At 34.0% G+C, this 25,736-nt stretch overlaps 4 protein-coding genes across 4 annotated transcripts; 2 read left to right on the top strand and 2 right to left on the bottom strand.

The window, feature by feature from the left end:
• Window positions 1-2,836: 2,836 nt before the first annotated feature.
• Window positions 2,837-3,802, bottom strand: LOC21394386 (RING-H2 finger protein ATL5). The gene has a single exon (XM_024170625.1). The coding sequence runs from the start codon at window positions 3,760-3,762 to the stop codon at window positions 3,040-3,042; it is 723 nt and encodes a 240-aa protein (XP_024026393.1). The 5' UTR covers window positions 3,763-3,802; the 3' UTR covers window positions 2,837-3,039.
• A 7,486-nt stretch (window positions 3,803-11,288) lies between these two features.
• LOC21394384 (epoxide hydrolase A) lies at window positions 11,289-15,427 on the top strand. Its single transcript, XM_010089993.2, has 3 exons — window positions 11,289-12,119; window positions 13,529-13,767; window positions 15,076-15,427. Exons 1-3 carry the CDS (start codon window positions 11,655-11,657, stop codon window positions 15,320-15,322), a joined length of 951 nt encoding a protein of 316 aa, XP_010088295.1. The 5' UTR covers window positions 11,289-11,654; the 3' UTR covers window positions 15,323-15,427.
• Window positions 15,428-17,112: 1,685 nt separating this feature from the next.
• LOC21394383 (epoxide hydrolase A) lies at window positions 17,113-19,986 on the top strand. Its single transcript, XM_010089992.2, has 3 exons — window positions 17,113-17,732; window positions 18,821-19,059; window positions 19,396-19,986. The coding sequence occupies exons 1-3, from the start codon at window positions 17,262-17,264 to the stop codon at window positions 19,640-19,642; spliced, it is 957 nt and encodes a 318-aa protein (XP_010088294.1). The 5' UTR covers window positions 17,113-17,261; the 3' UTR covers window positions 19,643-19,986.
• Window positions 19,987-20,618: 632 nt separating this feature from the next.
• On the bottom strand, window positions 20,619-22,349 carry LOC21394382 (60S ribosomal protein L18-3). Its single transcript, XM_024170513.1, has 5 exons — window positions 22,252-22,349; window positions 22,083-22,172; window positions 21,844-21,972; window positions 21,514-21,696; window positions 20,619-20,989 (listed from the first exon to the last, which is right to left on the bottom strand). The coding sequence occupies exons 1-5, from the start codon at window positions 22,252-22,254 to the stop codon at window positions 20,831-20,833; spliced, it is 564 nt and encodes a 187-aa protein (XP_024026281.1). The 5' UTR covers window positions 22,255-22,349; the 3' UTR covers window positions 20,619-20,830.
• Between the last annotated feature and the right edge of the window lie 3,387 nt (window positions 22,350-25,736).

Raw genomic sequence — 25,736 nt, 5'->3', positions numbered from 1 at the left:
TGTGGATGATGTCTATTGTAATTGATTATTTACATGTGCATGTATGTACGATACTGTATGTCCTGTGGGGTGGAGCCCTGTGTGTCAGAGGCTCCTGGATTATGTCGTTTATTTATATTTTTACGCAGTTAAGTGTGGGATCGGTTGGGAATCTGCTTTATTAATCCCAAATCGAGTTCCACGTCACCCACCCCGTTTGGGGGGCGTGACAAAACGGATCCTAATTTAGAAGTTACAAGGTTTAACGGGGGAGAAAAAAAACCATCACAAACGTGGCTGAAGAGGTGGGACACGTGTCGCAAGTGGATTCGCGCGCGGGAGAATAAGTGTTGTACTGGCTGGGCCCACGCGGAGGAAGAGTTGACGCGCGCGGGAGAAGAACTCGCCCGGAGAGAGAACATACGCACAAAGCGCGCGTACGCAAGGGAGCAGCTGGACCCCACTGGACGCGTGGCGAGAGACGATTGGAGGGATGCTGGAACGCGGGACCCACGCGGAGAGGAAAGGAAATCCGGGTGACACGCGCGTGGAGGAGACTCGCCCGGGGAGAGGATCCGTGCGCGCCAAGCGCGCGTACATGCGGGGACAACTGGGTCCCACGGACCTGCGGCGCGGCAGAAGACGACATGTGGCGGCTGGGATGGGCTCACGGCTTCTTGGCTCGGCTCGGCTGGACGATGGGCTGATGGGCTTTGGGCCGAATTGGGCTTTTCTTGGGCTCAACTTTTGGGTTTTGCTTGGTAAACTAGCCCAAATCCAATTGTTTTCTTCAAAAACCTGAAAAATAAAATAAATCCAATTAAAATTAAATCCTCTAAATTTAGGAATATTTGAAATTAAAATCACAAATTTGATAAAATAATTTGACAATTATGAACATTAAAAGTGCAAATTTGTGCACTTATCAATCATATAATCCTCTTCTTAAGAATTGTTTAATTAATTGAAAAATATCATATTGCAATAATTATTGAACATTCAACACACATACATAACTTTTTATTGGGTTAATGACATAAATGTCTATATACACTAGTACCCCCTTTAAAACTGTCTACAAAATTTCATCTTATTATGAAACTCTCCGTTGACATGTCTTGGAGAAATGCATTAATATTTCGTTGAACATCGTTCTTGAGATTTTAAATAAGTAAGAAAGGAAAAAAGTAATTCGACAGACAAGGCCTCATGTGGGAGACTGTGATTCCCAAAATGAAATTGGGTGTTCTTTCGGCTGTATTTTTCTTTGATGAGCTAGTGAATCGAGCTAGATTGTTGGTATGGACCTTAAATCTACCAAAAGGACACTTTGAGGCTCTGAAATAAGAACCACGGGCTTGGGATCGTTGCAACTGAGAGTAACAAGGATGAACTCCTTGGTCCATACAATTTTCTAATCTATTAACAAAGAGTAGCTCTATGCATCATTATACTGACACATGCTTAAAGAGTAACTCTAAACAAATTTGTTAAGAGATTTTTATTTTCAAATTTTTTATTGAAAAAAAAAACAAACCTTAGAAGTTTTAAATTCTAAACCTCTGAATCTCTAGACATTAAAAAAAAATAATAATAACCCTCTCATATGATATATAGATGACTGTAAAATTACCGTTAGACTAAACTTGTAAAAAAAAAAGTTGTTGAAGTTTTTTAAGATTTTTTTGAAATTTTTTTTTTTCTTCAAGATTTAGAACTTTTATTAAATGGGACTAGTAAATAAACAAATTTACATTCAAAATTAAAACGTCAACTTCCTATCTTAAATGAATTTTAGTCAATATAGACAAATTATCTTATCATTTAATATGCTTATATTAATAACATTACAGAAATCTAGAGCCACACTTTTTTTTTCCCCCTTGTGCTGGTATTTCAATTATTTATTTATTAAGTAGTGGCTTATGTGCTTTTGCTTATAAGTTGAAGTCAATGGGTTCTAAGTTGACCATATAAGATAAGCATTAATATTAACTTCGTTTAGACACCAAGTAAACAAATGAAATTTTATCACTAGGCTTATTACCGTCTTCATGTCAACGCCTGCATAGAATGTAAATGCAACAAGTTGGATCAAATTCTAATTATTAATGTTTTCCTTTGTCTCCATGTCAACACTTTTATGGATGTAAATGCAAAAAGTTGATCAAACTGATGGTATTAAGAGACTTGGCATAAGATTTTATTCTCAAATTTTTTTTTTTTTTTTTTGTTCCTTTCTTCTGACTTTTTTTGCGCCTTGCATTTTAGGTGTATTTACAATATATATTTTCTATTTTTTTATAAATGCGAATGTATACACGTATTACATTCGAAAGAAATCTTTTTTCTATCAATTTTAACCAAAGAAGCGAGTAAATTATAAGAACAAAATTCCAAAATTTAGGAAAAGAAAAAACGTTATGCCAACACAATGGCGTTTATAGTCAAGGCTCAACCTCCGCCAATAATGACTTTTTTTCTTTTTGTTACGGGTGTCTCTTAAATTTTGAAACCATGCTTTTACTTTATAATTTTTTAAAACAACCACTTAATTCTTTAAATTAATCTGTTTTAACCCTTCTGTTAGAGTTTATGTTAAAAACAGACAGGACTGAACCTAATTATAGAACCTAATAACGAGATTAACAAGAAACAAAAAAGAAAAAAACTTTCTTAAAATGTTCTCCATATTTTCTCATCTGCTTTGGATATCCTCCCAAAATTTAAGCGAAATATCACATCATATCATCCGTGGAATTTGTACTGTATAAGGGAGATTGAAATCCCCTTACACCAGAGATTGAAATGCCCAAAAATAAAAAAAAATAAAAAAATAAACATAATAAAGTCGGTAAAATTGAAATCAAAATTTATATCATCATATTATATATACAAGATTTACGGCTGAATGCCACGTATACAAATGAAGTGCTGCGCGTCCAAAGCAACATCGCTCCGACAAAACACCACCCCTGTTCTCCGAGGTTCGTCTTCCACAGCACTGTCGGTTAGTTCTAATTCTTTCATCCTTAAACAGTTTTAGTTCTCAGACATTAATTATATACTCCAAATCCTTTTCAACGACAGAGACTTGTACCGATTCCTTTCCAAATCCGAACAAAAAATCTCCTCCGAACCTGCCTCCATTCCTGCCGCTAACCCCACCAGCCCCTCCGCCTTTCTCGGGCACCATTCAGGCTGCAAACCGGCCACCGGAAAAGAACCGGCGAAATCGGTTGATTCTCGGGTCTCCGATACACCGGCCGGTTCGCTTACCACCGATATCACGACATCGGCCGAACTGGTCTCCGGGGGATCAGTAACATTTACATTCTCGGATTGAACCGGAGCTCTGCAGAGAGGGCAGTTGGAGTGGAACCAGAACCACGCGTCGATGCACGCGACGTGGAACTCGTGTCCGCACTTTGGCAGAGTACGGCCTCGGTCGCCGTCCTCGAACTCCGACAAGCACACGGCACATTCTAGCACGGCGGCGGGGGTTGAAGAGTGGACGAAGATTGGGATGGTTTTGAGGATTTGTGGGTCCAACCTGCTCTGAGAAGAGATACTGACCGCTGCGTCGGTGGCTGGGGAATTAATCGGCTGACGTGGACTGCGGTGGCGGCGCCGTTGGCTGTTGTTGGCCCGGGTTGAGCACCACCGGGCGTAGGTGTGGAAGCAAACGACCACGCATACGACGATGAAGAGGATGGTTACGGAACTGAGCATTATCTTGCCGTTGAGGGCGTAGTTGGTTGGAGTGTCGTTTGTATTGTCCATTATTGGAGAGAGAGAATATTAGAGAAATTAGTAGTGGTGGTAATATTGGTGGGGTTTTAGATGGGCGGGAAAGTGGAGTGATATATATAGGGAGGAATGTAAAAAATGCTACATCATTTTTTTTTTATATAAGTGTACTTAATTATTTTATTTTTTAAAATAATAATATATGATGTTAATAAATTCACGTATTAAAATTAAATAATAAATTTAAAAAATGTCAAAGAAAGGAATTAGCATTTTTTATATATTTAATATTTTTTAGAAATAATTCAAAAATGAAACTAAAAATGTTTTCATTTTCATTTTCGTACAGAAAATAAAAACGTTTTGGAACCAATTCCAAACGCACCCTATGTGTTGGTTTTTCTGACTTGGTGCTTGTTTAACATTGCTTTTATTAAAAAATGGTTGTACATGCTATAATAGGAAAGAAAGTTACATGCATCTTTCGGATAAAGTTTACATGCTTCGGACATACATTGTTGAATTGTAATTACTCGTTCATACAATTGAGTGGTGATGGGAAAAATTACATACGAAGGATATATATTTTAAGTTGCAACTTTTGGAAGTAGCTAGGTATTATTTTTTGTGAAAGAAGTAGCTAGGTATTAGGTAGTACATAAATGTGTATTACTACTGCGCAATTCGTTTCAGATCTCTTTTCCTAGCTTAAACTTCGAGATGGGTATTTCCTGGAAAAGAAATTTTAAAAAATTGTATATAGTTGGATATGTAATTCATAAATTTGCAAAGAGATAAAAAAAAATTAAATATATCTCTATATTAGCTAGTCGGAGTACACGTTGACAGGAGAATATCATGACCCATTTTTTTTAAGTGCCTACTTGTCATGTATTGGTGTACATAATGTACGCCAAGCTTTCAGTGTAACTGTATAGGTTAGTGAAAATGAATATAATATATATACGACTTTCGGTGACATATATACTTTCTCTGATCTTTTTGTTCTTTTGGCAAGTTTTTGTTCATGGGAACGAGTTTATCTTGTTATTAGTACTGCACAAGGTCCACTCCTTTTAGTACTAAACAAGTCAGATCATTTTCGGCTATATCAAGTCAAAAACAAAACTTTCTAGTAAATTAACCTTATCCGATCGATCAATTTCTTCCGCTGGCTTATTCTTTATTATTATTATTATTATTATTATTATTATTACTATTATTATTATTATTATTGTTATTGTTATAGTAATATTATTATTATTATTATTATTATTATTATTATTGTTGTTGTTGTTGTTGTTGTTATTATTATTGTTATTATTATTGTTGTTGTTGTTGTTGTTGTTGTTGTTGTTGTTGTTGTTGTTGTTGTTGTTGTTGTTGTTGTTGTTGTTGTTGTTGTTGTTGTTGTTGTTATTATTGTTGTTGTTGTTGTTGTTGTTGTTATTGTTGTTATTATTATTATTATTATTATTATTATTATTATTATTATTATTATTATTGTTCTTCTTCTTTTTATTACAGCTGATCATTTTTGTCTTTTCCATTGGAATGCAACTTATCTGACGTAGATAGCCAACAAAACATATGAGCGTCATTTCGGAATTAAATTATATATTAGCGCAATTATAGTATGGACATAAAGATCAAACAACTATAGATCAAACAACTATGGATCAAAAAAACAAAAAAAAAGATAAAAACAATGGGTGCGTTGAAACTCATTCTAAAATGATTTTATTTTTTGTATGAAAATATAAATGAAAACGTTTTTAATCTCAGACATAAATTATTTTTAAAAATGTGTTTGGTAGTTTTATCAAGAGATTATTTTCAGCATAAAAAACTTATTAATGTCTTTCTCTCTGTCTCTGCTCGAGAGAGGAGAAAATGAAAACAAAAAATGAAAAATGACTAAAAATCGTTTTTCATTTCTCTCTCATTTTACACTAAACCAAAAAATAGTTATTATTTTCATTTTTTATTTTTAATTGTGCCAAACACCTTTTTGGAATCGTTTTCATTTTTTTCCCTCAAAAAACGTGAAAAATAATAGCAAGAACAATTTTAAACACAGCAAATGATTCACATTTAACAAGACGGACAATTGTTTTGTCTCCTAAATGTATGATTAAGAAAGAAATGTACAAAGTACGCTCAGCTAATTAAATTTACTTTTTCTCCCCTTCAATACTTTGCAATTGTGTTGGACACTTGGACTTAATCATGGTTTTAACTTAATAAGAATAGGTTGTGACCCATATATGTCTTATCCGCGCGTTTTCTGTGGGAAAAAGCGAGAAAGTTGATAAAATCAACTGGCCTAGCTAGGGATTGCAAATTGCATGGCATCATTTATTTTTGTGTGCAACTTGTTTCAAAATTATTAGAGATATAAAAATATTGAATAACTTGTGTTAAAGGGAATTAAAAACAAGTACATCAAGAAGTTGTCATTCTCATCCATCAACTATGAAAAACTTCTCCATGCTGTATTTAAGTCGTAGGTAGTACACCTCCCCAAATTGTTGAAGAGATTTCACCCAGAACAAAAAAAAAAAGGAAATTATTTAACAAATTCAATACTTTTTATAACTTTTGAATATTGTGAAATAATGGTCACATATTTTTTCAATTATGTTTAACATGCATGCATAAGCTTAAACTTAACGTTATATATGGATATATAGCAGCGCATATAGTATATCATATATATCTTCCACTCTGCGTAGTGCTATCTATCTAGTGGACCAGTTTAATTAGTTAGTAGTACCCCCAACTGGATCATATATACGTACGTATACGTACATATTATTCCCTCCAATCCGGAATATTTAACATCAAAAGGGGCGAAAAGCAAGCAGAACATTACATAATGGCAACTAGCAGATCCTTCAATCTCCCACACTCTAAAGATGCCTTCCACAATTAGTCCTTTCCAGCTTTCGACATGCCAACTGAAAACGCTTTTGGGTTCTATATTGATTTTAGCTATTTATAATAAATAGTTGTGGATAAGATGCAATCGTGAGATATTTTCCATCAACAGATCATGAAGTTGATAAAATAACGAAAACCACCAAAATAATGAATAAATTAAACCTTCATTTCACCGATTCGAGTTTTCTATTTCAGTTTTGTTACAGTTAAAAATTCTCACAAAAAGTTACATCTAACTTTTTTACTACAGTTAAAAACTCTCACATAAAATCACATCTCAACTCAAATTGAAAACTCGAATCTACGAACTGAACGAGACATAGTTGAACCATTTATTAGTATATTTGACATTTATTGCATAGAAACTGACGTTCTATATATACGTACGGCGCCCAAGCCGAACTGTCCCAAATATATATTCGAGCCAAACGCATATATATATATATATATATATATGTATATATCTATATGTAAGGATTAAATTTTGCCTATGCTTATATTAGAAGTGAAAACAATTATAGGTTAGAAAAACTAGATATATACTAATTGGTAGAAGTTAGCGGAGAGAAGGCAAATTGATGGTAGATATATAAGTTAGTAGAGATGAGAAGTGTGAACGATCAGAGGAGGGGGGGCAAAAAAAAAAAAAAAAAAAAAAATATATATATATATATATATATAGGAGCTTTCAAAAGTTATCTGGTAAAGGAATATATGCTAGGAATCTGAAATAATTGATCAATTGAATGAAATATTGTAAACTTTCAATTGGTAACTAATAAATATTTTGTAAATAGATGAAAAGCACAAACTACATTATTGGTTTAACAAAATTGATAATATTTTTAAACAAATTTAAACTTTTTCAGAGAAAGCCATTCAATTAATCATAAATAACTCATTAGCATATATACCCTCTATTATGATGCTTCAATTATCTTTATGTGATACTAAAATCATTTAGAAAATCTGAAGTAATAGCAGACACACTCGAAATGAAAATAAAAAGGAATAAAACATATAAATGCTATATTGTTGCAAGGGATGAAAGGTCTGCATGTTTAATCTCTGTTGTCTGTAGATACTTGAGACGTTTGATTCATGAATTAGAATCACGTGATTAGAATCATTTTTTATTTACGTGTATTTTTTATGAGAGAAAATACTGTAGCAAATCATGAATCATAATTCAAATTATAGTTTGAATCCTCCAACCAAATATCTCCTTAATTCTCTTTTGGTGAATAAAGATGTTTATTCAGCAAAAAAAAAAAAAAAAAAAAAAAAAAAAAAAAAAAAAAAAAACTTCTCTTTTCAGTAAGTATTTTCCATTTTTGGCTCGTTGTTTTTTTTTTATATTTTTTTGCTAGTTGAGGTTTGTTTTTTAATATATTCTGTATTCATCTACACTTTTCTTTTCCTATGAAGTTAATCACTAAGAACTTTTTTCTTCTTTTTTTTTTTTTTTTTTTTGAAGAGAAATCAGTAGGAACTTTTTGTTTACTACAGTAGAGGAAAAATCAAACCCAAAGGGATTATCGTGGGCATAAAATGCTCCATCAACAATCGCCTTAGAAAATATCGCCCATAACCCATAACATATTTTACCTTTAAACTAATGCCCAATAAACACTGGTCTAGCCAGTCTCCATCCACCAGACTTCCAGGTAAGGCACGGACCACTACGCCGGCAATAGCATAACTTAGCCCATCTTAATTTAAGGGAGAAATACAAAAATGCCATGAAAAGATGTGATCTTTATTTACCACACTCAATGACATATGTTTAACATTTATGCCCTTGGGTTCACTAAAAATTATTTCCTTTTTAAAAAAATTACATATTTGAAATATGTTTATTTCAATTTTTTCTCCACTATAAAAATGATCGGACATCTCTAGCTTAGGTCTTTGGAAAGTATTATAGTATAATTTACTATAATTTACTAGCATATAAATGTAAATTTATTGAATTTTTGTAGCATAATATGTAATTTTCTCTTAATTTAAAATCAAGCCTTTTGCTTAGGAAATTAAAGAAATACATCATCTTAATCTTCATTCTTAGTGTTGTCTGTTTTAAGAATTATGACCCTCTTAATTTATATTTAAATGGAGGACAAAAGGGGGTTATGAAATCAAGAGTACTGTTTAAGAAACGACATAATAAATCCCTACTCTAGGCATTCTTCTAATCTTTAGCAGTTAGACCAACAACCAGTTGACCAGCTTGTTAATTAAGACGACACTCAAAGCATCGTACGTACGCAGTCCAGGAGAATCTCAAACTAATGGAAAGGGTTGAGCGTGAGCCTTATGTGTTTCTCTTACTACCGTTTTTCTTATTCCTTGTCTTTGAAATATGTAAGAATTATCTTTTGCTTTGAAGTTAATACTGTTTTCAGAAGGTGGGAGGGTGAAAACTTTCCCGTTCCAAATATAGAAAAACACACAAGAGAAGAGAGACTCTTTGAGGGGGGAAAAAAAACAGAGAGAGAGAGAACGAGCAAGAGAAAGGCAGAGAGGGAGAGTGCGGAGGGGCCGGTAGGTCGGTGCGTCGCCGATCTGCTGGCCTTCGTTCTTCGTCCAGAGAGTGGTTGACGGTGGATCTACGTTGTGCCGGGGTTTGTGCTGCCAAGAGAGTGAAGCCTAGCTCACTACAACAAAAAGGGTTATTAGCGACGATATTATTAGCGACAACATTTGTCGTTACTAAAATTACAGTATTAGCGACGACATCTCGTCGCTTAAAAAAAAATTTTAAATAACTTGTCGTCGTATTCAATATTTGCAATGAAATGTCGTTGCACAAAATTTATATAATTACGACGACATGTCGTCGCTAAAATGGAATGGAATATTCGTGATCAGTTGCGGGAAAGGGCTATTTGCCGCCTGGTGACGAGACCATTGATGAAGGAGGCATTGTCATCCGAGGTGGTCGTGGGAGACTCAAATCTCCTCCTGGATCGGGCTGGGTCGGAGGGTGGATGGAATGGTTTGGGCTGCTTGGATCTATTGCGGGTTGGGAGGGTTTGGTCACCATCTGCCTGATGTCGATGTTAAGGGACCCAACCGTGGCTGTGGTTGGGTTCGTGCCGCCGAGTGAGGGTGGTCAGCAATACTGTTGGTTTTGCCATGGGGTTGGCCAAGTTGGAGCCGTTGATGCTCTCTGAAGGGCAAGTGGATGGAGTTGGATGGTTGAGGCTTCTCGGTGGATAGCGTTAAGGGATCTCAGAAACGTGGTTCGCGGTGGAGGTCGTGCTCTGGACTTGTGTTTAGTCTTGTTTTTATGTTATGTGTTTGTTTTTGTTTATGGTGTACTGATAATAAAGGAGGTGGTGGTTTCAACACCTCCTAGTGTCCGTGATGTCTCCCACTTGGTCGAGTCGATCACCGTCGGTGTGGGTTGTTCGGTCTGGTTTGTTTTAGGCCGCATAGATGTCCCCTATATGAGGGATTTGGTCTCAATCGACTGGATTAATCCATCGACTGTTTGGTCTCTTTCAACGAGCTTCGACTGTGCTCGATTTTTATGTGCCGATCGGGCTTTTTCTCTTTGGGTATCAGCATTAGTATTCACCCTTGTGCTATTATTTTTTTTTACTGGTGGATCTAGTTGTTCGGGTGGAATTCTATTGTATTCGGGATCATTTGCAACATGTCGAGTATGTATTTCTTTCCTTCTGGTAATAAAATTTCCTTTTATTAAAAAAAATGTAAGAATTAAGATTGTGTTTAATGTTGGATCAAGATTGAATACTACAAAGTTGAACTAAACCATATCGCGTAACAGTGGGAACCTTTCAGCTAGCGTACGTTCCGAGACTTGTTATATGTATAAGACGTGTGTGTTTACGGAAATATTTAGTCTTTTTATATTACTGCGTTAATGTTACTGTTTGGATATAAGCACTAAATATTGCCCATCCACACTGATAATAATTTGTTTTTTTTTATAATAAAAAAAACGTGTTAATAAAGGGAATTGATTAAACACGTAATTTATTGACTTCATATTCGTTTTATTTTATGAAAGAAGATAATGCTAAGTTTGAATTGGTCACTTCCCCATCATGTTCTTAGTCAACGTATTTATCCGTGTCGGATTAAGGCCACATACAAGTGTGAACAAAAGTAGAAGGACATTTTGTCCACGTCTCTTTGTCCCTCCAGTATTGTTTTTATAATTTAAAAAATAATAAGGGACAAGATCGATCTGATTCATTTGACTTGTTCACTTATTATCTCTTACAAGATAAATATAAATATAAACATAAATGTGAATTCAAGTATATATATATTCAACGTTTGAACCATAATTTGTCTCGGCATTTATGAAACTCACTAGTGAAAACAAAAATAGAAGAAAAGTTTAGTTCTCTATAGGAACAATCAAGAAGTCGCTACGAGTTAGGTACTTTATGTTCTATTGATGAGTCTGGAATTTTTAAAATGACGAAAGGGATCGATATGGAGAGGAAGTAGACACAAATGTCTCTTTTTTTATTCGGAAAAACAACAAAAAAAGAAAAAAAAAAAGAATTCACTACGAGTAAATAGTTTGGAAATCATTTGTTTTTTCCTCTTACGTTAATGAAAAAAATTAACCATTCTAAAAAGTTCATGCATTATAACGAGCAGGAAATATTCAAGTGTGACTTAATTGGTCGCATGGGATTCTGTCCAAAAGATATATATTTTCAAAAAAAAACTATATATATATGTGTGTGTGTGTGTGTGTGTGTGTGTGAGGCCTTCAGAAAATAGCCAAGCACATCAAGATACATATTAATTACATATTTATCGGCCTCTTGGAAGATAGCTAACTAGCTAGATATTTTCCCTTCATCTTTTCAAAATAAAAACATTACACCTCTAGTAAAAGATAACGAAGATAGTACACCTCTAGTAAAAGATAACGAAGATAGTCCATAGATCAGAGAACTAGAGAGAGAGAGAGGAGAGAGAGAGAGAGAGAGATGGAGAAAATAGAGCATTCAACGGTGCACACTAACGGCATAAACATGCACGTGGCATCAGTCGGGACCGGTCCGGCAATTCTGTTCCTCCATGGCTTCCCGGAGCTCTGGTACTCGTGGCGGCACCAGATGATTTCCCTCTCGTCTCTCGGCTACCGCTGCATTGCTCCCGATCTCCGTGGCTACGGTGACACCGATGCGCCGCCATCACCAACGTCATACACGTCGCTCCACATCGTCGGCGACCTGGTAGGGCTAATTGACCATCTGGTAATTGAGAAGTTGTTCTTGGTGGGACACGATTGGGGGGCTATGATCGCATGGTACTTCTGCTTGTTCAGACCAGACAGGATCAAAGCCTTGGTCAACCTCAGTGTGCCTTTCTTTCCAAGGAACCCCAAGATCAATTTTGTGGATGGCTTCAGGGCTGAGCTTGGTGACGATTTCTATATTTGCAGGTTTCAGGTTATTAACTAATTTCAGTCTATTTTTTGCTCCTATAAAGTCTTTCGTCGTCTTCAGTTCAATATTTCACCAAAAACATTATAAAAAATTAATCGATTAAGACACTCGTGAAGAAATGTAATATTTATAGGGGAATCTCTACAGTGGAGAATGTTATCATGTTTCATCGAAAGGAACTGTTATTTTTAACTATTATATTAAATAACAATTATATTAATATTCTCAATTGTTAGATCTGCATATATCTGTTAAAAATATCATGCGCATGTACGGTACATAATTGCTTTTACTGTTGATCAGGCCTTTAGATTAGTTAATCTAACGGTTAAAACACAGTTCCTACCTACCGATGAAGTAAAATAGTATTCTCCATTATAAATGTGTCATATTTATAAAAGTGCTTAAATTATTGATTTTAATCAACTTATTACCTAATTTTTAAGAAAAATAGGAAGACAAATTGAACAAAATTAATAATTTAGAAGGGCAAGTCAACTAATTAAAATCAATAATTGTGAGCATTAGGAAATTATAAACAGTGTCAACTATTTATGGTACAGAATTTTGAGCACATACTGAATTGGGAAAATAATTAATTTATGGAGCATTTCTGGTATAAAATTTATTTGATTTATTTTGAGTTTTTTTATTCCTTATCAGAATAATATACAGTAGGTAGATGATTTTTACCTCTTTAATTTTGATATGAATATTATTTAGAGAAGTACATCATCTCTTTGACAGACATTTGCCAAATTAGTGTGCTTAACTAGTCGTATAATATTAGTTGCATAGATAGTGATCGCATGCCCTATTATAGATTAAAGTATACCACAATATTTATATAATTAAATGGCATTTCATGAGAAAAATAAAATAGGACGATTACTTGTTGCAGAAAAGTACAAATTAGATCATTTAATTAATGCTAAATTAGACTTAATTTTGTCAGATTATTAAGCCCTGTTGCACATGATATGATTTATATTCCTGTCAATTATGACATTTTCATTTGGAAATGTTTTGTCCAAACATAATTACTTGGGTTTGGCCAGCAAAAAATAGGTTTTTAAAATCTATTTATTTTCATACGTTTCTGATAGGTAGCTATACTAGCTATAGAAACTTGTTAAGTATTACGTCCAATGTGTTCGTGTTTTTCCAAGTGTTGTTAAAAGAATCATGCTATACCGCACCAACAAGACACAAAGCACAGTGGATCCTGTATGTTATACATATCAAAATAAATAAACAAATAAAATGAAAAATAAAAAATAAAAAAATTTTGAGGCATACGGAGTTAAGCGATGCGGAGTCGAATATCTATTCTGTTGTCAAAAAGGTGCAAGCCGACAAGAAATATTTTGTGTTTCCTTGTAAAGGAATTTAGTGAATTGCGTTGTACATAGGAACCTGGAGAGAGTGAAGCAGATTTCTCGTCGGACACTGTAGCTGTATTTAGGAGAATCCTTGCAAACCGTGATCCGAAACCTCCATTGATACCTAAAGAGATTGGGTTCAGAGGTGTGTATGAAGATCCCGTTGCTTTGCCTTCCTGGCTCACCGAAGATGACATTAACCATTTCGCCAATAAATTCAATGAGACTGGCTTTACCGGAGGATTGAATTACTATCGAGCTCTCAACCTGTAAGTTTCTTCTCATGATTATCATGTCCTAATTTTTAGAGAGGAAAATTAGGTTAATAACCAATTTTTGCCACCTTTTTTAAATTAATGCTGAAATTGTATATCACTAACTGATATTGGTCAATCAATGCTAAACCGCCAAATCAATTAGTGATACCCGACTAAATCAGTCTGTGATAAACCGGTATATTATTACTACAAAGAAAAAATGTATAACATTATGAGTGGTTCATATGCTTGCTATTCCTAACAAGTTCAAGATATAATTGAAGCTCCTATAGGATACTGGTATGTCATATTGTTTTAATCGTTAAATTTGTATATTTTTTTTATTTTATGTGATTTTATACAGATATAGCGATAGAAAACCTTACTTGCCGAAAAGTCCCTTAAAAAAATGAATAATATTAGAATCACAAAATATAATTTGATTGAACAGAAAGCGAAGTACCTAGGAGTTATCACCAAGGACATCCCATTGACACTGTAAAGGTTTGATTTTTTATATGTTTTTTTTTTTTTTTTTGAGAAATTCAACGGTGTCAATTTTCGAACTTAATCAACCAAAAGCAAAAATAATAGTAGCCCCACTCGATGATGGAAAATTTTAATTATGCTTGCTGAGATATTATTCTCAATATTGTGCCCTTATTGAAAAAAAAATAATATATATATATATGTGTGTGTGTGTGTGTGTATTGTACACACATTGAAATATTTTTCTACCCGCCATCTGCTTTCATGACTGTTATTTTAGCTCCTCATTCAATCGTTCATACATACCTAAAACTTCCGATTGCAATAGTATCCAACAAAGAAGTACTGACAATTAAGGAAAAAAATAGATCACAACATATACATCAATTATATATGACTATATTATTGCCACTTGGCTAGCTCAAGTTTTTGAGTGTCTGAGTGTGTGTATCCACCAAGATTTAAATTTTGATAGTTTCATTTCTTAAATAAAATGGGAGTCCTAGACCCACACAGTATCAAAGTATATATATATATATATGCATATAAATAACTATATTATTAAAAAACAAAACAAAGATTAGGTTTTGCTAGCCTCGTCAAAGCTGCAGGGCAATCAGATTAACCGGTAAAATTGCTACTGTAGCCAAGCCCAACTCTCTGGGTAGGATTCCATATTAATAGAAAATAGGTCTCGTTTGTGTGATTTATATTCATCTTTTATTTGTTGGTGGTGTTTAGAAAAAATCTCTTTCATATTCAACGTGTTCGATCGTTACAACATAATCCTTTTATTTTTTATTTGTGGTTTTGGATTGCACGCGCAAGCAGAACATGGGAGCTGACAGCAGCATGGACAGGAGCACGAGTGCAAGTACCAACAAAGTTCATAATGGGGGACCTAGACCTTGTCTATTATTTCCCTGGAATGAAGGAATACATTCTCAACGGTGGCTTCAAAAGAGACGTTCCCTTGTTGCAAGAACTCGTCATTATTGAAGGAGCAGCTCATTTCATCAATCAAGAGAAGCCAGATGAAATCAGCTCCCACATTCACCACTTCATCCAGAAGTTTTAAGTTACTAACAATACTATATATATATATATATATATATATATCAGCATGTTTTATGCTTGATCATCATGTTTCTTTAATTTTCCAATTAATAATTTCAAGCTGAATAATAATAAAGATATGAACTTTTTTATTTTGATAATAAAAAGATATAAACTTTGGCCTGGTGCAATTAGTACGTTCTTTATTACTTTGAGATCACTGTCACACACACACAAAAAAAAAAAAAAAAAAAAAATGCAATTAGTACGTTCTTTATTACTTTGAGATCACTGTCACACACACACACAAAAAAAAAAAAAAAAAAATTTGTTTTATTCGTATTATCTTTATTTAGACCATGGTGCCTCCAGCGAGGATCTTTGATTCCAGTTATGGACACGAGAAAAGTCGTGTGATTCAGTGATTAATAGCCTCGTAAAAAGTACAAAGTGCTTTTAAAAGGAGAAGAAAACGAAAAGGAACTGAGGAAGCGAAGGCAAAGTAAGCTTTTAAAATAAAGGCGCTTTTATAGTAGGGTCTTGTTAGTAGGGTAAACCGTAAATCTCGTTAAATTTAATTAAAATTACATCATATTAAAAGAATTTACAGAATACTCATACAAATTTAATAATTAAAAATATATATTTTCGTCTTTCATGAGTTTAGGTGTATTCATTTACACAACTCAAGTCATATTATTATAATATTTTTTTCACATAAATTTAAATTTAATTTTTTTATTATAGTATTTTTCTCTCACATACACAACCTGAGTCATGATTTGAGTTGTGTAAATAAATACACTCCTAAAAAGTTTAGGATCCTAGTAATTATACAAGATTAATTCCTTCTTGTATAACCTTACAGAAATAGAATTTACCATGGTTTCTTTTTAATATACGGAGGGAAATCCATTGACCATATCTATATGTAAAGATTAAAATAAGCCCTTCTTCAAATTAGTCCTTTTTCTCAAAGAAGATCCAACTCTACAAACATAAAAGACGCAAAACAAAAAATTTTGCTGAAATCATGCTCTGTCCCAATCAAACAATAATTTCAAGGAAATCACGCGCAGTAGAAATATTTAAGGAAAATTAGGTATTCCTTTCTATCGGATCATAAATAGACTGCTCTATTTTTGCAAAACCACACAAACAAAAAATAATAATAAAAAAAAGACAAAAAAATGAATAATTTACTTTTAAGAGTATATAAATCTAGAAATTTTCTCTCTTTTAAAGGTAATTTCTCTTTTCAATCATTTTCTGTACCATTTGGGTCAAACAAGAAATAAAGGAAAGGAAAGGAGCTACCTAAACAATAGGTAAATAAAAATTGTGAGATAAGATAGGAAATATCATATTTTTTATTTTGGGAAACATCATATTAGTAGACACAATTATCAAATATATTGAACATAGCACATTAGATTAGCAGATATCATCATATCAAGGAAAATACTATACCAGTTCAAAAAAAAAAACGCATTATAATTTAATTGAATTTAATACAAAGACCGGGATTCATAATTTTATTTTCTGAAAAAGAGATTCATTGTAAAAAGAGAAAGAAACATTAATTCTGATATGAAGGGTCCCAACATACAAAGAGACCCAACCTCGAAAAAAATTGAATCTACCGGTACAAATAAAATGAAGCTCAAAAGTAAAAACGTGAATCTACCGGTAAGTAAATTCAACAACTTGATTTTCATTTTTAGTTTTTATTTTTTATTTTTTTTTTACAATGCCATATAAAATTGTCCCAAAAAAACACACACAAGACTCTTGATGTGTTTTGATTAATGAGCTAAAAAGCTTGGTCAGTCAACACCTTCACTTTAAAAACACCTATTGAACTTCGCATTGCTTTCTCCTCCTACTAATCATAAGATCCAAAAACAGAGCAAAAACGAAAACAAACCAAAAACGACCAATATCTCATCTCATCCGAAAACATGGAGAAGATCGAGCACACAACGGTCCCCACAAACGGCATAAACATGCACGTGGCATCAATCGGGAGCACCACTGCTCCGGCAATTATATTCCTCCACGGCTTCCCCGAGCTCTGGTACTCCTGGCGGCACCAGATGATCTCCCTTTCCTCCCTCGGCTACCGCTGCATCGCTCCCGACCTCCGCGGCTATGGCGAGACCGACGCGCCGCCGTCGCCGGAGTCGTACACGGTGTTCCACATAGTCGGCGACTTGGTGGGCCTGCTGGACCATCTGGGTCTCGACCAGATCTTCGTTGTGGGCCACGACTGGGGAGCGGTGATCGCCTGGTACTTGTGCCTCTTCAGGCCCGATAGAGTCAAAGCTTTGGTCAACATGAGCGTCGCCTTCAGTCCAAGGCACCCAACCAGAAAGCCTATCGAAGGCTTCAGAGCTTTGCTTGGCAACGATTACTATATTTGCAGGTTCCAGGTAAATCAAATTATTTAAAAAAACAAAAAAAAGGGTGTAAAATCGAGGTTTTTCTAATTAAATTCCCCTTTTAGTAGAAATATAGTTTTTCAATTTTTTTTTATTTTTACTTTTTGTATTTTTAGCAACTTTCTGCATATGATGAGTCAAGGGCCTTTTTCCATGTCACCGGTGGTTCCAGTATATACATTTTTAGTAGGCGTTGGGTCGAGGGTGCAAAGACACCATAAAAAGTTTAGATGAGTAAGTTTAATTTAAAAAATAAAATAGACAGGTCATATTTTTGTTGTTGTTTAGTGGAAATTAGATTATTCTTCAATAATTTTCGAGTTTTTCCGTTTAAATTAGGTTTTTTTTAATCATGTTTACACAGTGAAAGACTGCTGGTTTAATTACATACTTTATCTGAAAATTTAAAATTAGGTGTCACAAATCTGGAAAAGTATAGCATATCTTCCATTTGGTTTGTTATATAGCGAACGTGTTAATTGTGATTTAGTTGAAATTAGTTCTCTCTTCAATGATGGTTCATGGTTTCTATAGTTGGAGTTCGTTACACTCTTATATGATCCTGACATTTTTGAAAAAAGACAGTTTATTTATTGACATTGTAGGACAGTGCTTAATGAAAGTACATTTTTAGGACATTTTCAGATCAAGGACTCTTCTTTATGGTCATGTATAGAATAAGTATGGATCGAATTAAATGAACATGTCGGATCTACCTAACTCCTTAATGAAAGAAGCATGGCGTGGGAGCAAATTTAATGGCATTTTCTCTACTTTTATTGAAAAATGAACCTTAAGAGTAAATTCACCGCATTCTTCTCCACTCCACACACATCTAAATAAATGAATAAACAGAGGGAAGATATTGGGTGAAGAAGTTGGCAAATCATAACATTAAATGGCTAAACTTTATTGGGGGTATAAAGAAGAAACTGGGCATTAAATTGTTCTAGTCAATGAGATTAAGAGAATGAAAACTCAAATGATGTGTATCATCAATTATTTTGGACTTAAAACGATATGGCACTTGGAAAGTTCTGTTTATCAAAATGTGGTTGAAATTCTATTGATGTCTGTAGGAACCGGGAGAAGCTGAGAAAGATTTTGCTCGTGATGACACTACAAATTTGCTGAAGAAATTCTATCTAGGACGGAATCCGAGCCCTCCATGCATTCCTAAAGAAATAGGATTCAGTGACCTGAAAGCCCCACAGACCATGCCCTCCTGGCTCTTGGAAGAAGACGTCAAATTTTACGCTAGAAAATTCGACGAGAAGGGCTTCACTGGAGGGTTAAACTATTATAGAGCTTTGGACCTGTGAGTGGTATTTGCATTTTATAGGATCAAGACAATCTCAGAGTACACACCTATATCACTTGGTATTCTAAATAAGCTGGCACGCCTAATAATCACTCTTAGAGTGTGTTTGGTTCAAGGATTCGTGTCATGGTTCGAATCATGATTCGTGACTCGCTACAGTATTTTTTCTCACAAAAAACACACGTAAATCAAAAATAATTCTAAATCCATTAACCAAACGTCATCAATAAGATGATTCTCAATGTGATATGAATAGTTTAGACTTTAGTGAACATCTAAATCAAAACAGAGTTTCATTATCAGAAAATGAACTTTTTTTGTTTGTGGTTGCAGAACCTGGGAGCTAACAGCAGCATGGAGTGGAACACAAGTGAAAGTACCAGTGAAGTTCATTATAGGAGACCTGGATGTGACCTACCACGTTCCCGGTGCAAAAGAATACATACACAACGGTGGATTCAAGAGAGATGTCCCGTATTTGCAGGAAGTGGTTGTGATGGAAGGAGTGGCTCACTACATCAACCAAGAAAAGGCCGAGGAAACCGCCGCTCACATTTACGACTTCGTTAAGAAGTTTTGATCTTTCACCCGACAAGTTCATCACACTTGCCTCAGTTCCCTTATGTTTTGTTCTGCAGTGTAGTTGGTGAGAGTCGCAAAATGCAAGGAGATTTATGGCAGACAGATTGTCTTTTTAAAGTCTAGAGCTAGGCAGCTGCGGCCGGCTTGTTATGTATTGTTATGAGATTTTCTTTCGTTCCCATCTGTTTGTTCGTCAAGGACCCACTAACAGTTTACTCTTAAGGTTCTGGCATCTTTACCTAAAATTGTGGTGAATTTACTCTTTTAATCCTCTTAACAGTTTTAGAAAGAAAATAGAAGAAAAAATGTTGCATAAAAACAAGATAAATATTGTACCCCTAATTCCACCTCATTCAAAGTTTATAATAGTAAAAGAATCTCTCTTCTAAGTTCTAATAAGTTTATAATAGGAAAGGAAAACTAGTTTTGCTTATTCATTTAACCCACTCCAGTTTTTAACTTCTTCATATTTTCCATCCCTTGTACAGAAAATTTTCCTATCTTCTCCGTCCTATTTTCCGTTCCCATCTAAAGATGCTGGTATTTTAGGAAGTTGATCATTCAGCAAGCGAATGAAAGTATTTTGTAACATTGGCTTATCATTCAAGGACTAACCAAGAAAACCTTCCGCACAAAAGTAGCTTGAATAACATTCAATCTAGCATACAATCAGAAATTCTGCAATGAAGACTCGACGTCAAACCATTTGGTTTTGCTCCGACGTCTAACCTACTTGGATTGTGAAAATTTCTCACTATCATTTGCTTTCAGAATGCTCGAAGGGTGGATGGCAAAAATGATCAGAAAAACTTTTCACCAACTTCAAACTCGTCCATAGGTACTAGATGTGTGGCGGTGAAATGCTCAAGATGATCAAAAAAGAAATTCCCCACACTGAAAAAGAACGGAATGGGGAGCTTGGGAAATGAATTGGGTTCTAATGGTTAAGAATAAAGTTTCTTGAAAATCTAAGCTAGACAAATAAAATCCCTCTTTAAATAAATTCTCAAAACAAAACTATCCATAAGGAGTGATATAAATGAAAACTGCTACAAGAAACATGATTGTTCCTCCATAAGCATGGGAAAAAACTAAAATAAAAGGAACCATAACTGCAAGTGGGCAAAGAGATCCATTAATAAAGTTCGGATGGATCCATTTGTAATGTATGAATAGCTTCGACAACTCAAACTCTGAAACCTCTGCTGTTCCTTTTACCTCTAGCCCTCTCAAATTTCCTACCCTTTGATCGCACATAGGGTTTGGTGTGGCTGTGTGGCACACCAGGTGCGGGACCAAAGTGCTTGACAGCCTCACGAGCATTCTTCGGACCCCTGAGGAGGACCTGCAATATGCACAGGGCAGAGAGGAAAAATAGTTCCAAGTATCAATACCTCGAGAACTGAATGCATCTCAAAGAATTTTCTTTCCTTGGCAGAAATTAAACAAGGACAAGTTCTAAAACGCAAATTTTCACATGCATTTGACCATAATGTAAAATTACAACTCGTCAAAAATAAATTCCTTTGAAAAAATAACATGGATTGCGCAAGTTACGCGGAAGTTTGAGATTATGTAACTCCCATTTTCATAACCAAACAGCTTAATAGAACTAAACATAGTTGATAATTGGATGGTTGTAGGGATCTTATTCAGTCACCACACACACTGAAGACTAATTATCTAGTTCTATAGAGGCTAACCAAATCCAAAAAAATTCAGAAATCAAACAAAAGCAGCAATTTTTTGACATGCCCTGAGTTTATACCATTAATTTACATGACAAGAAAAAATTGAACAAACATATAGTAATTATACAAAAGCTGAACACAGTATAAAGTAAAGACTGTAATGCTGTAAATCGCATACCGTATTCTGGCCAAGAGGAGCTCTGAGAGCGAGCTGGTCAAACGTCAAGCATTCTCCACCGGCCTTCTCAATCCTGGCTCTGGCAGTCTCTGTGAACCTGAGAGCAGTCACTTTCAGAGCAGGAACTTCATATACCCTAATGTCGTCCGTCACAGTCCCAACAACCACAGCAACCTTGTCTTCCTATAAACGATCAAACCGCAAAAATCGACTCCATTTAAATTCTAATTTGCATCCAATCGCAAAATCTCAGAAATCAGCCATCATTTCTTTTCATTTTCTAACTGAAGTACTAATTTTTGTTTTTCTCATCAACCAAACAAAGATTACCTTGCCCTTCATGAAACGGATCAATCTGGAGAGAGAAAGCGGGGGCTTGTTGACCTTGCTCATGAAGAGCCGCTTCAGAACAACCGCATTGAAGTTGCTCCCAGTCCTCCGAACGAGAAACCGGTAAAGCTGAATTCAGATCCACGCGAATCGAAACCCAAACACGTTAAGAAACACAAACAAATCCCAAACGAAATCGTGACGAAATTTCCAAACAGAGAATAGATTAGATAACGAACCTTGACGAGAAGCTTAAGGTAGATATCGTCGGACTTGGGGGCGGTGCGCTTGGACTTCTTGCTCTTGCCTCCGGCGACCAAATCGATACCCTGAGAAATGGAAAAACGCGAGTTAGAGAGAGAAATGGAGATTAAGGTTTGCTAGGGGTTTGGAGGAGGACGATGATACCATGGCGACTGGTGCTGGTCCTGCTTCTCCCTCTCGCGGCTGCTGCTACTATCTAATTTAACCTAATTTGCTTTGCTTGTGAGGGGAGAGGAGGATTCTAGGGTTTTTGGGGTTGTTGTTTAATTGTTGTGGGGTAGGGCCGTACAGCGTTCTGGGTTAATGGGTTAATGGGTTTCGGGTTTGGCTTTGGTTAGGGTCCGAAGGTTTTTCGGTGCTTTTGACTTTTGAGATCCACATCCACTATTTATTTGCTGCCCTCATCGAATAATATCTTCAGCTGTACACGTACTCAAAAATTTTTGTTCTTTTCACGATTCAATTTTTATTATTATAATATATTTTTTTAAAATTTAAATTTTACTTTTTTACTATAACATTTTTATCTTATAGACACAATTCAAATTCTTAACTTAAATTGTAAAATAAATACTCTTTGTTTTTTCTTTTTACAATTAGTTTATATAGTCAGTGTATCTCATAAATAGTCTCTAAACTTAAAAAAATTCTCTCATAAATCTCTCTGTTAAATTTTAGACGGAAACCGTTAATTTTATCTCATAAAAAATTCCTAAACTATTTTCTCTATACTAAATTTTTTTTAAAAAAGCTAAAATTACTTTATTTCTAAATAAATGGATGTAAAAAAACATTAAATATGAAAGTTTGGTCCATGAATGTAAAAGAACATTAAATATGAAAGTTCTATCAAATTTAGACTCTGAGGGCACGTTTGGTTGGGGGTAATGGAAATGAAAAGAAAGGCAATTCCTTTAGTAAAGTCTGTTTCTTATGTTTTCACATCAGAAAAGTCTTTCCAATGGAAAGGCCATTCATCCAATCAAGAGTGGAATTGCAATTTTGAGGTTGGTGGAATCATTTTTTTCCCCAACTACCCTCTTCATCTTCTAAACACACTACTCCAAAATCAAAACACATCCATATTTTTGTCAGATCCAGCCTGAAGTTACGGCGAGACTCCATCTCTGACGCTTGCGTCGAGCACTGTCGAGCAGCCACGCCCACGTCAAAAGCTACCATACATCGTCAGAACTCGCATCCACCCCGAAGCTCATTTCAAGCGTCGCCAGAGATCGTTAGAATCGCGTTATTCTGGAGCTCTCAAGGCTGCCGAACATCATCAGAGCTCGCTTTAAGTGCCTTCGGTGCTCCACCATCAACATTGAAGCTCACAATCAAGCTTGAATCTTTCCATAGTTTTTTTTCTTCTATTGCTCTTCTTGTTCATGGAAGAAGAAATTTTTTATAGCATAAAAAAAATTCAAAGGTTAAGAAACACAAGAAACCGGTTGCTTCAATTGATGGGTCTTTTTTATTATTATTTTTTTTCATATTTGGATATGTTCTTATGAATATGGAGTTCTTGGAGTCGTTCTTTTTTATGATTGTAATGATTTCATTTTTTTTTTTTTTTTTGTAGATTTGGGTTGCTCTGAACATTATATTGATTTTTCAAGTTTGTGATAAACTTTCAACAATACTTTTGAGGAATATACGTTATTAGATTTGAGTCTTGTTGAGAACAATGTATAATGGTTTTTTCATATTTGGGTTGTTGCTTCACTTTTTTAGTTAAAGATGTTCATAGGTTCAAAGGTATTTTTGTCAAAACATGATTGATTTCATTCTATTCTAAATTCATTCCATAACTCCAACCAAATAAAAAAATTAATATTTGTTTCTGGTACATTCATATTGCATTCCATTCTCATTACCATTACCATTATCATTCCGTCACTACAACCAAACACACCCTAAACTAAAAAAAAAAAGTGATTCTATTGGCACACATTATATTTCTAATTAACCTAATATAAATAATAATATATTTTTATTTTTTGTTATAATAGATAAAACAATGTTATGAAATTATTATGTGATACATTTTGTTGTATTATGGATTGTGATTTGCAGTTAATTGTTTTTATTTTTATTTTTTTATATAAGGGGTGAAGGAATGCTACCACTTTTAAGTATGGCTCAAGATAACTCAAACTCTTAATTTATAATTAGGGTTGAGGGACTTACAACCAATTGGATTGCCCTCAACCGTCTCTTTTATTTTTTTTTTTAGGATACCTTTCCCCTTAATTTGGTGTGAAAGATTCTAATGAATGATTAAGATATATATGGATATTGCCTTCTTTATTGAATTTTGAATGTGACGGGTTTCATTTTTTTGTTTTGTTTTGAATTAAATTAGTTTATGATTTTATTTTTTTTATAGAAATTTGTTTTTTAATAAGAAAATAAAAAAATTAAAGTGAGAGATTGAGAGATAAAAAAAGCTAATGGTATAATACAAAAGATATTTATAAAAATTTACGTCTTTAAAGTTATTATAACCATATAATAATAACATGATAACATTTATTAATATGATAGTGTAAATGAAATCACTCAAAAAATATCAAAGTTACACAAGTGAATAAATAGATAAGAAAAAAAAGTCAAATATGTATAGCAAAAAAAAAAATAATAATTTTGGTATTTTTTTATTTTAGGAACTAAATTTAGTACAACTTTTTATATTTAATGTTTTCTATGTACTTATTTAAAAAATGAACTAGTTTTGACATGTTTTTTTTTTTAAGTTTAGGGATTAAATTTTGTACAACTTTTAACATAGAGACTATTTTTAAAGAGAGAAAATAGTTTAAGGACCTTTTATGAGATAAAGTTAACACTTCCATTCAAAATTTAATAAATGGACCATTTATGAGACTCTTTTTGAGTTCATAGACTCTTTATAAGATAAAATTGACTACAATGACTAAATTGAAGAGATAGAAAAATTCAGAAATTATTCATAAATTTAATTCAAATTTTATTGATCATGAGAATTAATTACCCCAAGCTCTTAAATAGAGGTCTGTGCTCATCCTACGAGGTAATAATATTTGAGAAAATTATGTAGTTTATCACCAAAATTAATAACAGTATATTTTGTATTAAGTGGGTATTTTTTTATTAAGTCTCAATATTTATTTTTATTTTTATATTTGAGACAATTTTCTGGTCTACTCAGTTATTCTAGGTCGAATTTCATTGTATTTAGATCATTTATAAATTTAGTTTGAGTTTGTATCTTTTTTTGTTAAAATAATATTATATTTATTATGTTTAGTCTCTATTATATTTGTTGATTTAAAAAATAATTTTGATATTCTACGAATACTCTCCCAAAAATATTGAAAACACTCTGATGAATAAATGTAAAGATGGCACGTCATATTTTTTGAGGTTGTTGATAAGCTCCTATTGTCAAAAACATACACAAAAAGCTCAGTAGGGACTATTCATATCAGATTTAAATTATCATTGGACTGGATTTAATGCGGTGGTTTTTTAACACGTTAACATCTAACCGCTCAAATGCCAAGTGTTGGGGTGTCTTCTTCCTTCGTAAAGAGGATCATATAATTGAAAGGGTGCGTACGTTAAAAAAAAAAAAAAAAAAAACAAAC

The sequence above is a fragment of the Morus notabilis genome, unplaced genomic scaffold, assembly GCF_000414095.1.
Source record: "Morus notabilis unplaced genomic scaffold, ASM41409v2 Scaffold169, whole genome shotgun sequence".
Classification (NCBI taxonomy): domain Eukaryota; kingdom Viridiplantae; phylum Streptophyta; class Magnoliopsida; order Rosales; family Moraceae; genus Morus; species Morus notabilis.
Note: the sequence above shows the minus strand (reverse complement) of the source record. Positions and strands in the feature narration are given on the sequence as shown.

What these genes read in the sequence shown, in the direction of transcription:
- LOC21394386 (XM_024170625.1), bottom strand. Translation starts at nt 3,762, where the DNA reads ATGGACAATACAAACGACACTCCAACCAACTACGCCCTCAACGGCAAG.
- LOC21394384 (XM_010089993.2), top strand. Translation starts at nt 11,655, where the DNA reads ATGGAGAAAATAGAGCATTCAACGGTGCACACTAACGGCATAAACATG. An exon ending in TCTATATTTGCAGGTTTCAG is followed by an intron (nt 12,120 to 13,528) that starts GTTATTAACTAA and finishes CGTTGTACATAG; the next exon opens with GAACCTGGAGAGAGTGAAGC. An exon ending in TACTATCGAGCTCTCAACCT is followed by an intron (nt 13,768 to 15,075) that starts GTAAGTTTCTTC and finishes ACGCGCAAGCAG; the next exon opens with AACATGGGAGCTGACAGCAG.
- LOC21394383 (XM_010089992.2), top strand. Translation starts at nt 17,262, where the DNA reads ATGGAGAAGATCGAGCACACAACGGTCCCCACAAACGGCATAAACATG. An exon ending in ACTATATTTGCAGGTTCCAG is followed by an intron (nt 17,733 to 18,820) that starts GTAAATCAAATT and finishes TGATGTCTGTAG; the next exon opens with GAACCGGGAGAAGCTGAGAA. An exon ending in TATTATAGAGCTTTGGACCT is followed by an intron (nt 19,060 to 19,395) that starts GTGAGTGGTATT and finishes TTGTGGTTGCAG; the next exon opens with AACCTGGGAGCTAACAGCAG.
- LOC21394382 (XM_024170513.1), bottom strand. An exon ending in ACCTTAAGCTTCTCGTCAAG is followed by an intron (nt 21,973 to 22,082) that starts GTTCGTTATCTA and finishes ATCTGAATTCAG; the next exon opens with CTTTACCGGTTTCTCGTTCG. An exon ending in CTCCTCTTGGCCAGAATACG is followed by an intron (nt 20,990 to 21,513) that starts GTATGCGATTTA and finishes TGCATATTGCAG; the next exon opens with GTCCTCCTCAGGGGTCCGAA.